This window comes from Alosa alosa, chromosome 1 (genome assembly GCF_017589495.1).
Source record: "Alosa alosa isolate M-15738 ecotype Scorff River chromosome 1, AALO_Geno_1.1, whole genome shotgun sequence".
In the NCBI taxonomy this organism is placed as follows: Eukaryota; Metazoa; Chordata; class Actinopteri; order Clupeiformes; family Clupeidae; genus Alosa; species Alosa alosa.
The window spans coordinates 42,171,119-42,182,317 of record NC_063189.1 but is presented as its reverse complement, the minus strand read 5'-3'; the positions used below and the strand labels follow the sequence as shown (position 1 = coordinate 42,182,317).

The 11,199-nt window shown below is 49.7% G+C and overlaps 1 protein-coding gene across 1 annotated transcript in view; it reads left to right on the top strand.

The window, feature by feature from the left end:
• The window catches only part of LOC125301844, a 106,846-nt gene extending 97,776 nt beyond the window's left edge, over positions 1-9,070 (top strand). The window contains 5 exon segments of the mRNA XM_048254652.1: positions 760-877; positions 1,508-1,825; positions 2,565-2,769; positions 3,212-3,674; positions 4,642-9,070. Of these exon segments, the coding sequence (XP_048110609.1) occupies positions 760-877; positions 1,508-1,825; positions 2,565-2,769; positions 3,212-3,674; positions 4,642-5,685 (2,148 nt within the window). The 3' untranslated portion in view covers positions 5,686-9,070.
• The last annotated feature ends 2,129 nt before the right edge of the window (positions 9,071-11,199 follow it).

The window sequence follows — 11,199 nt, the reverse complement described above, 5'->3', positions numbered from 1 at the left end:
CCTCGACGCGCAGCGGAGGATTTACAAGTTAAATCACTGCAATATTTAGTGCTCCTTGAAAATGTCACTGATTACAGATGCAGCTTAACCATCTCAGTCATCCCATACAGGCTGCCTCTGTTTCTGTGTCTGTACGCCCCATGCTGTGCACTGTTGCTCTAAAGAACACAGCTGGGTTTTGTGCTTAAGTATGTCCCTGAGTTTTTAGTGAAAAAAGAAAGAAGAATCCTTGATTGTAGGGAATGTGATTATTTCTGGCCTAAGTGTATCCCCAGGGTCGTGGCTGGTTATGTTAGCGGTGTGCAAGGGCGTTAATGGGGCGCTAGTATTCTCTCCGAGGCTTTGACTCCAGGTCAGAGTAAATCATTATCTGTGTGGATGGTTACTGTTATTCAGCTCCCAGTTGCTTGTTTGCCGGGGCTGGTAAGGTTAATGTTGATCTCTCAGATTAAATCATGGATCATGGTTTCAAATTAGTGGCTACACACACACACACACACACACACACACACACACACACACACACACACACACATACACACACACACACACACACACACACTGTCTCTCTGCATCTATTCTGTATGAGTTTCTCTCACCTCTCTTGTTATGTCTGGGCCTTGATTGTTTTTTTCCCGGCGTGTCTGCTTCAGCGCTCCCTTTCTCACTCTGACCTCCTTCCATCCCTCTCTCCTTCTCCTGCTCAACTCTATCTCTCCCTCTCTCCGTCTCCTGCTCAACTCTATCTCTCCCTCTCAGGTGGTGCAGGTGTTGCGGGCGATTGATAGAGACGAAGGGGGGAATGACAGCACCGTCCATTTCAACATCCCTCCAGAGTCCGGCACTGCCCTCAACTTCACCATCAGGGAGAGTGGAGGTATGCAGACTTTCACTCTTCATCTCCATCTCCACCTCTCTCTTTCTCTCTCTCTCCCCCTCTCCATCTCTCTCTCATTTTCTCCTCCATGCATGTCTGCCCCTCTCCTCTTCATCCATCTCAGTGTGAAGTGCAGGTCTATTGTGTTGCCTCTTTGTGTTGCTCTCCTTTGTTTTCCTCTTTTGTTTGCCTTTTCCTCCGTGCTCCATCCATCTTTTCCCTCGGCGTGCGGGCAGAATATATTCTCCGTGGGCTCCTCCGGGCTCAGACTGGCGTTTTTTCCCCCTCCTCCTGTCTACAAATGGCCTGCTGGTGCTGAGTAGGAATGAAATGGGGATTAATTGAATTCAATTGAAACCAAATCAATTGATTTCATTCACCAAGCAACCTCAGCCATTCCCCCCCTAAAGCTACACTGACTGTTCAATTATTCCTCTCTCTCTATTTCTCCCTTTCTTTTTTTCTCTCTCTCCATCATCCTCTTCTTCTTTTCCCTCTTCCTCTCCATCTCTTTTTCCTTCTATCTCTCTCTCCCTCTCTATCTTGTTTTCTCTCACTTCCCCCTCTCTTTTTTTTGCTCTGTTTCTCTCTCTCTCTCTCTCCCTACTACCCCCTATGCATCTCATGCAGGTCCCACGGCCAGCCTGGTGCTGGTGTCCCCGCTGCAGACGCTCTCCCGCTCGCCATCCTCGTCGCTGACCCTCCACGTGCCCCTCGTCCTGCGTGACGGCGCCTCGGGCATGACCAACACGGGCACGGTGACGGTGACGGTGTGCCCGTGCTTGCGCGGCGGGGCACGTGCCAGCGAGAAGGAGCGCCAGCAGGAGGCGGAGGGCAGCGAGTGGGAGCGCGAGGCCGTCTGTCTGCCCCAGCCGTCCTCCTCGCCCTCCCCGGGCCTCAGCACCGCCGCCCTGCTGGCCATCCTGGCCTGCGTGGCCACCCTGCTGGGTAAGAGAAGAGACGCAGAGAGAGTGACCGCTCCGCGCGCGAGACGCCTCACGAGCGTGCTGTGCCACACACACACTCACACACAAGCTGTGACACACTCACTCACAGCAACTAATAGCGGTCCCCTTCATTTCAGTGGTCCATGCTATATGCTTGTTGCATCTTCAGCCAAGGAAGTTTGAAAAATGAGAGTTGATGACAGCTTGCTTCTTGATGCTCAATTTTCTTGCTAAAATATATAAACAGCCAAACGACCGAGCTATAAATGTCACATGAAGGATGAGCACAGTAAGTAAAAGCCTGTAGTAGTTATTGGTCACACTTGTAGGTAATGGATACCGGTCAATGGACAACAACCCTCTTGGCGCCTTGTAGCTGTAGCTGGAGGAATTTAACCCCTCAAAGCCTGATGCTCTGGGTAAGAGACAGTTGCAGTGTTAACCTCCCTGCCTCTTTTGGCCTGCCTGTTTGTGTGTGGTGCGCAGCACGCTCATAATTTGTCTCCTGTGCGAACATTTCGGTGCTCGAGCCTTGCCTCGCACTTCCTGAGATTTAGTGCTCATTTGTGATGTATGGAGTCACTGCTCTGGGTTATTATACGTTGTGAGGCGTGATTCACTCGAGCATAAACAAAGCCCTCTGTCTCCTGCTACCGATCCGTCTCTCTCGTCTCCCCTCCCACCAGCGGCCATTTTTTTTTTGTTCACCGCTCCCTGTTCTGCTCTTCTCCCCTCCGCAGCTGTCAGCGCTCTCTCGCTCTCGCTGCGGCGGCAGAAGCGTGACTCGCTCTCGCCGCTGGAGGAGGACGACGTTCGCGAGAACATCATCACCTACGACGACGAGGGCGGCGGCGAGGCCGACACGGCCGCGTTCGACATCGCCGCGCTGCAGAGCGCACCTCACAGCGTGCGCAGGGGATACCGCACCCTCGACAGCAGGAACATGTGAGCAGTGTGGTAGGAGGGGAGGGGAGAGGGGAACTCACCGGTATGAAGCAGGGGAATAAGAACTGAACTGGGATTTTTTAGAGAAACATTACGGGACAGCGACATTAATCAAATAGGCATTCCAACACCCCTCCAGGGGTCTGTAGCCTGGTTTGAGAGCACTGCATGTGCTGAAGTTGGTGTGCAGTGATCTTTTATAAGTACAACCTCATAGTCTTCTGTTTGATTTGAGTAAGTAGAAATATCTTGTGCCAGGGAGGGCAACTAATTAGATAGATGAGGCGGAGCGTGGCACAGTTTAAACACATATCTGCAGGCCAAGCACCCTAGAGGACCTCTGTGTTACACCGCAGTGCTCTTCCCAGCTGTGCTTTTAACACGCCACGTGTGTGTGTGTGTGTGTGTGTGTGTGTGTGTGTGTGTTGTGGCCTGTCTGCAGACGGTACTCGCAGCACGTGCAGGATAAGAGCCGTACCTACAGCTGGGCACAGGCTGGGGCTGGCGGGGGCGCAGGGGCGCTGGAGCCGGCCTACTCGGCCTCGGTGGCGCCCCTCTACGGACGCCTCTGCTACAGCAGCCAGACGCTGCCGGTGCTGCGCCGTGGACAGGGCCCGCTGGAGCCCGGCGCCGCTGAGCTCGGGGGCTACCGCATCCCCGGCGGCCCACCCGACCACTCGCTGGTCATCCAGAACCAGGGTGCCATGGTGGGCACGCTGGAGCACTGCGCCATGTACGGGGAGCCTGGCGGCGGCGGCAGTCCCAGAGAGGGCACCACGTCTCAGGACGGAGCAACGGCGTCGGAGGGGGGGACGCCACGGACCAACGACAGCAAGGAGAGACTGGGCGGAGGGACAGGGACGGACTCCAGTAGTGACGCCCAGCAAAGCCAAGACCTGGACTGGGTAAGGAACTGGTCTGGGATAACACTCCGCTACACTACCGTAATATTCAGGTTACTGGTCTGGGATAACACTCCGCTACACTACCGTAATATTCAGGTTACTGGTCTGGGAAAGGAATGGGATAACACTACGCTACACTACCGTAATTTTCAGGTTACTGGTCATGGGTCTGGTTTGAGTAATACATCAACATTGAGGTTCCATTAACAAACAGTACTTTAAATGCAGTTACTGTTATTAATCAAGTAAAAACAGCCACAGTGCTTCATGATTGATAATTCGTCCTTTTCCTTCTTTTAAATAGCTTGAATGTGAATTAAGTTAATGGTTTCTTGATATAGCATGGTTCATTAACAGACTCAAAGCATGAACTTCCACTCTTAACATTATCTATGATTTGTGAATGCTGAGGATGATGATTTGTTTATGGTAATTAGAGCCTCACCTTGTGTTTTTAATGGGATCTTAATGTCAAGCGTTTCCAGGCTATGTCAACTGCTTGAGATGGTGGTGTGTGTGTGTGTGTGTGTGTGTGAGTGTGAGTGTGAGTGTGCGTGCGTGTGTGCGCGTGTGTGTAAGTGTGTGTATTTACTTTGGTTTTCACACTTGTGTCTCTCGTTGTCTTTCTCCCACCTCATGGTCATCCCACAGTGCAGTGTTAGCTCTTTCTAGTGCCAAGTTAACCTTGCTTGCTCTCCCTGAGCAGTCTGTTTCACTCTCTGTCACTGGCTCTTTCTCTCTCTCTTTTTCCACCATCTCTCCCTTTTTGCTGCTTCTCTCGTTCCTTCCTGTCTGGCCACCGCTCCTCTCGTCTTTGCCTGCTATGTCATCATCTAAACTGCCTCCATTATTTCGTCCCATTGTCATCTCCTCTCTCACTTTGTCTGTGTTTATCTCTTCGTTCCTTCTCTGTTTCCTTCTCTCTTCTCCTCTGGTCCTCTCTCTACTCTCCCTCCCCCCCGCCCAGAAGCGCGCCCTCATCCTTCCCCTGACTGACCCGCTCCTTCCTGCCCGTCCCCTTCAGGTCCAGCCGGAGCAGCAGACGCTGGTGCTGACCCGCTCCGGTTCGCTGGCGGGCACCGCCACCGGCATCGCGGCAGGCGGCTGGCTGTGCGACTCGGCCACGCTACCGCTGGCCGGACGTCGGGCCTCCCGTGCCGACTTCTCCCCGAAACGCGGCAGCATCGCCACTGCCGGAGGGCCCTCGGAGCCCGTGCTGGACGGCGGTGGCGGAGTCAAGGAGACCCAGACGCAGTCGCTCAGCCGCAACTACGCCACGGTGGTGCCCGTGGACGGGCCGAGGGACTACATGGGCAGCCTGGGCCGTGGTGGGGGCTTGGAGATGGGCAGCAGCTTCGTGGTGGCACGGCCCGAGAGGGAAGGGGGCATCCCGCTGTCAGGGCCGCCCTGCGGGGGTCTGTACCCGGACGGCGGGGCGTTCATGGCGGACTGGCGGGAGCGGGTGGGCCTGGGAGGAGGAGGAGGGTACGTGCTGGCCAGGAGGGATATGACGCCCCAGCTACTGCCGTTCCCCGGTCAGGGCCGAGGCAGGGCGGCAGCGGCGGCATTCGGAGCGGTGCTGGGCTACGGCGGCGGTGGCGGCTGGGGCTCGGGGCCAGAGGCAGGCAGGGCGGCGGCGGGGGGAGCAGGCGGGGGTCAGTCTCTGGCCCTGCGCGTGGGCGAGTTCCTGCGCCTGCGTCTGGCCCAGGTCACCTTCGACCCCTCGCAGCCGCCGTACGACTCGGTGCAGGTGTACGGCCTGGAGGGCACGGGCTCGCGGGCCGGCTCGCTCAGCTCGCTGGAGAGCGAGGGCGACAAGGAGCCCGACAAGGAGGAGTGGGGCAAAGGCATGGAGGAGTGGGGGCCCCAGTTCCACAAGCTCGCCCTGCTCTTCCGCGAGCGGGAGAAAGAGAGAGGAGACAAGAAAGGCAACGAGGAAGAGACAGAGCCGAAGGAGGGGAACCAGGACAGGGAGAAGGAGACGAGGGCGAGCGAGGAGGCCAAGGACTGAGGGGAAGGGACAGCGAGGGAGAGAGGGAATGAGAAGGGGAGGGGGAGAGGGGAGAGAGAGAGAGGTGAGAGGATGATTAAGAAGCAACATGAAAAGAGAGGGCGAAGGAGAGTGAGATGAAGAGGGAAAGTAATGGGAGAGGACAAAGAAAAACGAGCAGAGGCTAGTGGCGGTGAGGCAGGGGCCGAGGGAGAGAGTGATTGATGCAATTTAAAGCAATAAGTGTTGAAAGGCTTGATGTGAGCACAGACAAGAAGACATGGTGCTTCTCTATTGCGTATTTACTGTTTGTTAAGTGTTCTGGACACCCGATGAAAACAAGGATTCAAAGCCTCCTAGACAGTATTTAATTATGCTCTGCATGGAGGGAGATGGAGATGGAGGGAAAGAGACAGAGGGAGGGAGAGAGGGTGAAAACAAGATTGCAAGAGAAAGCCTGTGAGAGGGATTGAGAGATTGAGAGTGACTAAGACCTTAGATAATGTTTCTGGGGCATTGCGAGACAAAAGCAACCACAGGGGAGCCACAGAAACTAGAGTAGCACACGGTGGATAAGAAAAGTAATAAGAAACAATGGCATGGGAGGGAAGGGAGATTTGTCCAGAATCTGTTGCTTTTATACATCCTACTGACAGTAAAGTGAATAATTCAGTTTGCCATGTCAGTCCTAAAGGAAGCTATAAATATTTAAACATTAAAGGAAATAAACGTCTGTTCCTTTTGAATAGGATCAGAGAAATCCACAGTGGGGAGACGTGCTGTTTCAGTGGATGTCAACACCCATAATGTTTCCCTGCAAAATTTGCTGTAATAATAGGCACGCACCCCCAACACATGCACAATTTAACAACAGACACACACACACACACACACACACACGGATATTACAAAATCCCGAGAAGGCTGTATCCAATCTTGGCCTTGCAAAACTTGCTATTGGAGATGTCTCCCATTTCAGACCTGCAGGAACTGCATTGCATTGCATACTGTTAAAGCATTGATTGTACTCAATAAGTCACTAAAGCAAAAAAGTGAAATTAGTTTGTTTTTGTGGAGTGATTCAGTGCATCTTTGCCGCGTCCTTCAATGTAGAACATGTATAGTTTGTAGGCAATGAGATCAAGTAGTCTTTTGCAATCAGTGCCACAGAACTCTCCACCGCTGATGTTGAAATGGAATTCCATGACGTGCTGATTATTCTAAACAAATTGGAACCGATGGACCCTCGGACCTGCAGAGCCAGATGGAATCGGAATGCAAATGGACTTGGAGACTAAAACTGGAAAGCACTTTTCTACATGTGAAGTTCGATGATAGATCTGAAAATATTGTGTTTTTTTATCATCATAAAAGATAATCAAGGCAATCACAATGTTCTATGTAAATGTAATTCAAATGTCACTGAATGCCATTGTGAACAATGTAATGACTGTATTGTTGACGTTTCAAAAGCATAGCAGGAAAGAGGAAGTGATAGGGGGAAATGTCACATTAAGAGCCATGCCAGTACCACTGTTCCTGACTCACGTTAAGCTGAATTTAAGTGTTCCCCTCACTGTGCACCTGTGTGCTCTCCGTCCTATGCTGGTGTTACACATAGCCAACGCCTGTCCAAACCATAGATACTGAAACGCTATAGATTGGCCACATTACCGTGATTACAGTTTTCTATTTAGCCTGGGTACGCTGTCTAATACTGCTATGGATACCATTGATTTTCTAATGAGCACGCAAAGCTATCTTTTGGCTGTAATTATTTCAGTGCTGACTGAATGATTGAATATCCAGCAAATGCATCATTAAAGGTTCTCCATGGTTGCATTCACTCTTGAGTCCGAGATGGAGCAAATTATTGATGGAAATTGCAGTGTCCGGTCTATGCTTTTCTATGTCTAGGGTTCAAGAAAACCCATTTGGACTGAGCTGAACCCTTCACTCCCAAGTGGCCCTGTCTGACATGCATTTCCTGTTATTAACACAGATTTTGTACACACGTCAGTTATTTAGATGCAGAAATTGTACCCTACACACTATATGTTGCAGGATTTTGTTTCAATACTCTTCCACCCTATTTTGCTTGGCTTATGCATTTCAACAGACTATGTACAAAATGCTCAGTGAATGGATATTGAAGTGCTTTTGCTAGGGGGAGTATCTGATTGTACTCCCTTTCAGAACTCCTCTCTCCAGCAGCAGGCCCACCTGCCTGCCATGGGCAGATTACAGAGCCGTCTGATGCTGTATGTGTTTGAAATTTTAAACACTCATGGCTGCCTGCAGTTGCCAATTCCTCACCGAGTTCACGTTTCAGATTTTTCTGTGTGAATACCAACGTTGAATGGCTAGATGGTACAGTGTGTTTGTGTGTGTGTGTGTGTGAAAGAGAGAGAGAGAGATCACAGACACTGCTGGCACAGGATCTCCCCTGGCTTGGACCAGTGAAATGGGCGACAGAGTCTCTGATCTGTGTTTAGCCGACTGATGGACCTTTCATCCAAGACCCTGACCTTGCTCAGACCCGACTGAACCTCTGTGTTTCACTGTGTACCTGACCGGACCAAACCAGAACCACTGCATTATTGTGCACAACCACGGAGGGGTGGAATGGGCGTCAGAGCCTTTGGACTCCACAGGGTGTTGACCTGGGCATGAGATCAACCACTCTCCCTGAGAGAATAGTGTGTATGTTGTTGGAAGAAACTCATAGCTTTTCAATTAGACCACCAGCAAAACAAACATTTTTGCTTGTACTTCTGCTAAAAAATAGTGATTGAATGAGCAAGCAACAAGTCTGCTATTAAAAAACGGTTCCAGTGTGATTTCGAAATCATCTTTATTCAAATGGGTTCTTATTAAATGTGAACTATTCATTGAACTCTCCAAAAATGTGATTAACATCTTGTGTGAATCTGTGATGTGTTGCTCCTAGAGCTTCCTACACCACAGCCCCACCCTGGAGTCAAAAAATAGTTCAGGCTCTTCAGTTGGTATCAAACAAATTGTAATGGTGACCTGAAGTCCTTCAGCAAGGCAGTTTATTGGCTTAGACAAACATATTTTCATAACAGCTATCCTTTTTGCACACTACTTAGTTATTGAATAAGCAGAACAGCGAACTTCAGGCAGAGGAGGTGTGTGTGTGTGTGTGTTAGTCAGGGTCTCATTGGAAGGGGGGACCACTGACCTTGAACCCCCTGTAGAGGTCACAAGGCTCTGACTCCTTTGGGTATTGTACTGCTCCTGCACGATGTAAGAGGGGCTCTTTTGTGAAGCTAGAAAAAAAATCACAATGGCGTACTGAATAAAGTGTATTTATTCTGTTGTATTTTTCTTTTATTCCTTTTTCTTTTTTGTAAAAATTGAATAAAGATGCTAAGTTTGGAAATGGTGTGAGAACAGCGTGTGCTCTTTTTCTTATATAAGTAAACTGAAGCAGGACCAGACCCAACTCCATCTGACCTAAGTCATGCCATGCAGGCTCGCACTTCTGTGTCCATTCCACAGGCCTGTAGTAATTGAGAGTGCATGCAAACATTGCACTGCATTGTCATCTGGTGGCTTCTTCAGTTCAGCACAGTTCATGCGAGTACAGTTCATCAGCAAATGTGTTTATTTTGAATTTTCACATCCTGCTCTGCGTGCACTGGTATTTCCCTCAGGAAATGCATCTCTAGTTTTTGATGATGTTATCCTCGCCATGCGTAGTTATTTGTTTGTTTGTTTGGGGCGTCTTGAGTGTGAGCTTCAGATATCTCTTCAGAGGCGGGAGCTGAGTCATAGTTCACTTACTGGAGTATGGGGGGGGGGGGGTGGGGGTGCCCTGTCCATTCTAATCTGTTTTGTGTAATCTGGCCCTGGCTAACACAGAGGCTGTTTAAGGTCAGCCAGGGAACAAAGCAAATTCACCACCAATCACACTCTGCAGGAACAATACTGTGCCTTTAAACCCTTGGAGAATGAGTCTAGGTAGGTACTGAATTTGTTCTTGTCTATAAATCTTCATTACTTCCCTTTACACACATGACACCTAGTTCACTCTATCTCTAACCTGTAACTCTATCCATCAGTCTGTACAATGCATTCGCCTGTCCGTCTTTTTGTCTGCTGTCGGTCTCTGTCTATCTCTGTGTCTCTGTGAAGAAGTAAGGCCCAAGCAGGTGAATTAGTATGAGCTCTCATGCGTTAGCCTACTCACCTTCCCCTGCAGTTTCTATTGCCTGATTCATTATTCATCTGCCATGATGAAATCTTGTAAAATTGCCTTCAATTTAGTGAAGTACACAAGTGAGGTGTGTGTGTGTGTGTGTGTGTGTGTGTGTATGTGTGAGTGTGAGTAAAATTCTCACTCTCAGTTACACTTATGATTTGATATCTGTAACGCTACCTTGGTACCTCAGGTATTACAGTATATTATAGTGTATTACAGTATAGACTTCAACGCAACAGCTGCACTTGCATATAAAGTAGCTGACTACCGCAATGATATGCAATTTTCCTTTGGACTGATGTCAAGCATGTGTTAAGCATTTCCTCAGTGTATGTATCCCCCTACATGGATTCAGTATTGTGCTGAAAATACGGTGTGGGTACATTAGAGTATCCATCTTCCCAAAGTAATTTATAAATTATTGGTGTGCCGAGGTGGAACCTGAGCAGCAGGCCATGTTGGCCCTTAGGGCTCAGGAAAACCTCAGCGCCCATACACCAAACACCGCAGAATTACATCATAGTGTGTTTGGAAGTGTGTTCACACATTTGTCTCTCTCTCTCTGTGTGTGTGTGTGTGTGTGTGTGTGTTTGTGTGTGTTCAGCAGGATGCAGATTCTTCATTCTGTTTGATCCTAACTGACACAGGTATTCCCCCTGGCTACTGCATGTGTGTGTGTGTGTGTGTGTGTGTGTGTGTGTGTGTGTGTGTGTGTGTGTGTGTGTGTGTGTGTGTGTGTGTGTGTGTGTGTGTGTGTGTTAGACTTATGTTTCTATATGGACTCTGTTCCGTGCGTGGAACAGTTCTAGCCCAACATGAGAATCGAAACCGGACCAGGAGGACTCTCCAGAGCCGGCAAAACTTATTCACAATGCTCTGCTCTGCACTGCTTATAGCCCGCAACATCCACAAATCCCAGGTCTTCTGTCTCCTTTTCCTCTCTCTCTCTCTCCTGCTTTTCTCCTCTGTTTTTCTCTCTGAGCCCCCTCCTCCCCTCCCCACCTCCCCCATGTCTTTTGCTCTTTCCACACAGACTGCTGTGTGCTCACTGGTTCGTTTGAAGTAGAAAATTAAATCTTCATTAACAATCTTAATTAGTCTTCGATCTCCCCACAGTAAGTCGACGGAAAATCCATAGAGTAGCGAGACGAAATCTGGAGTTGGTGTGAGTAAGTGTGTGTGTGTGTGTGTGTGTGTGTGTGTGTGTGTGTGTGTGTGTTTGGGGGTCTTGGCGGAGGTGATAGGATAGAAAGCAAAAGCTTCCATGGGGACTGTCATATGGGAGGGACAGCTTGTTAACAGATGAC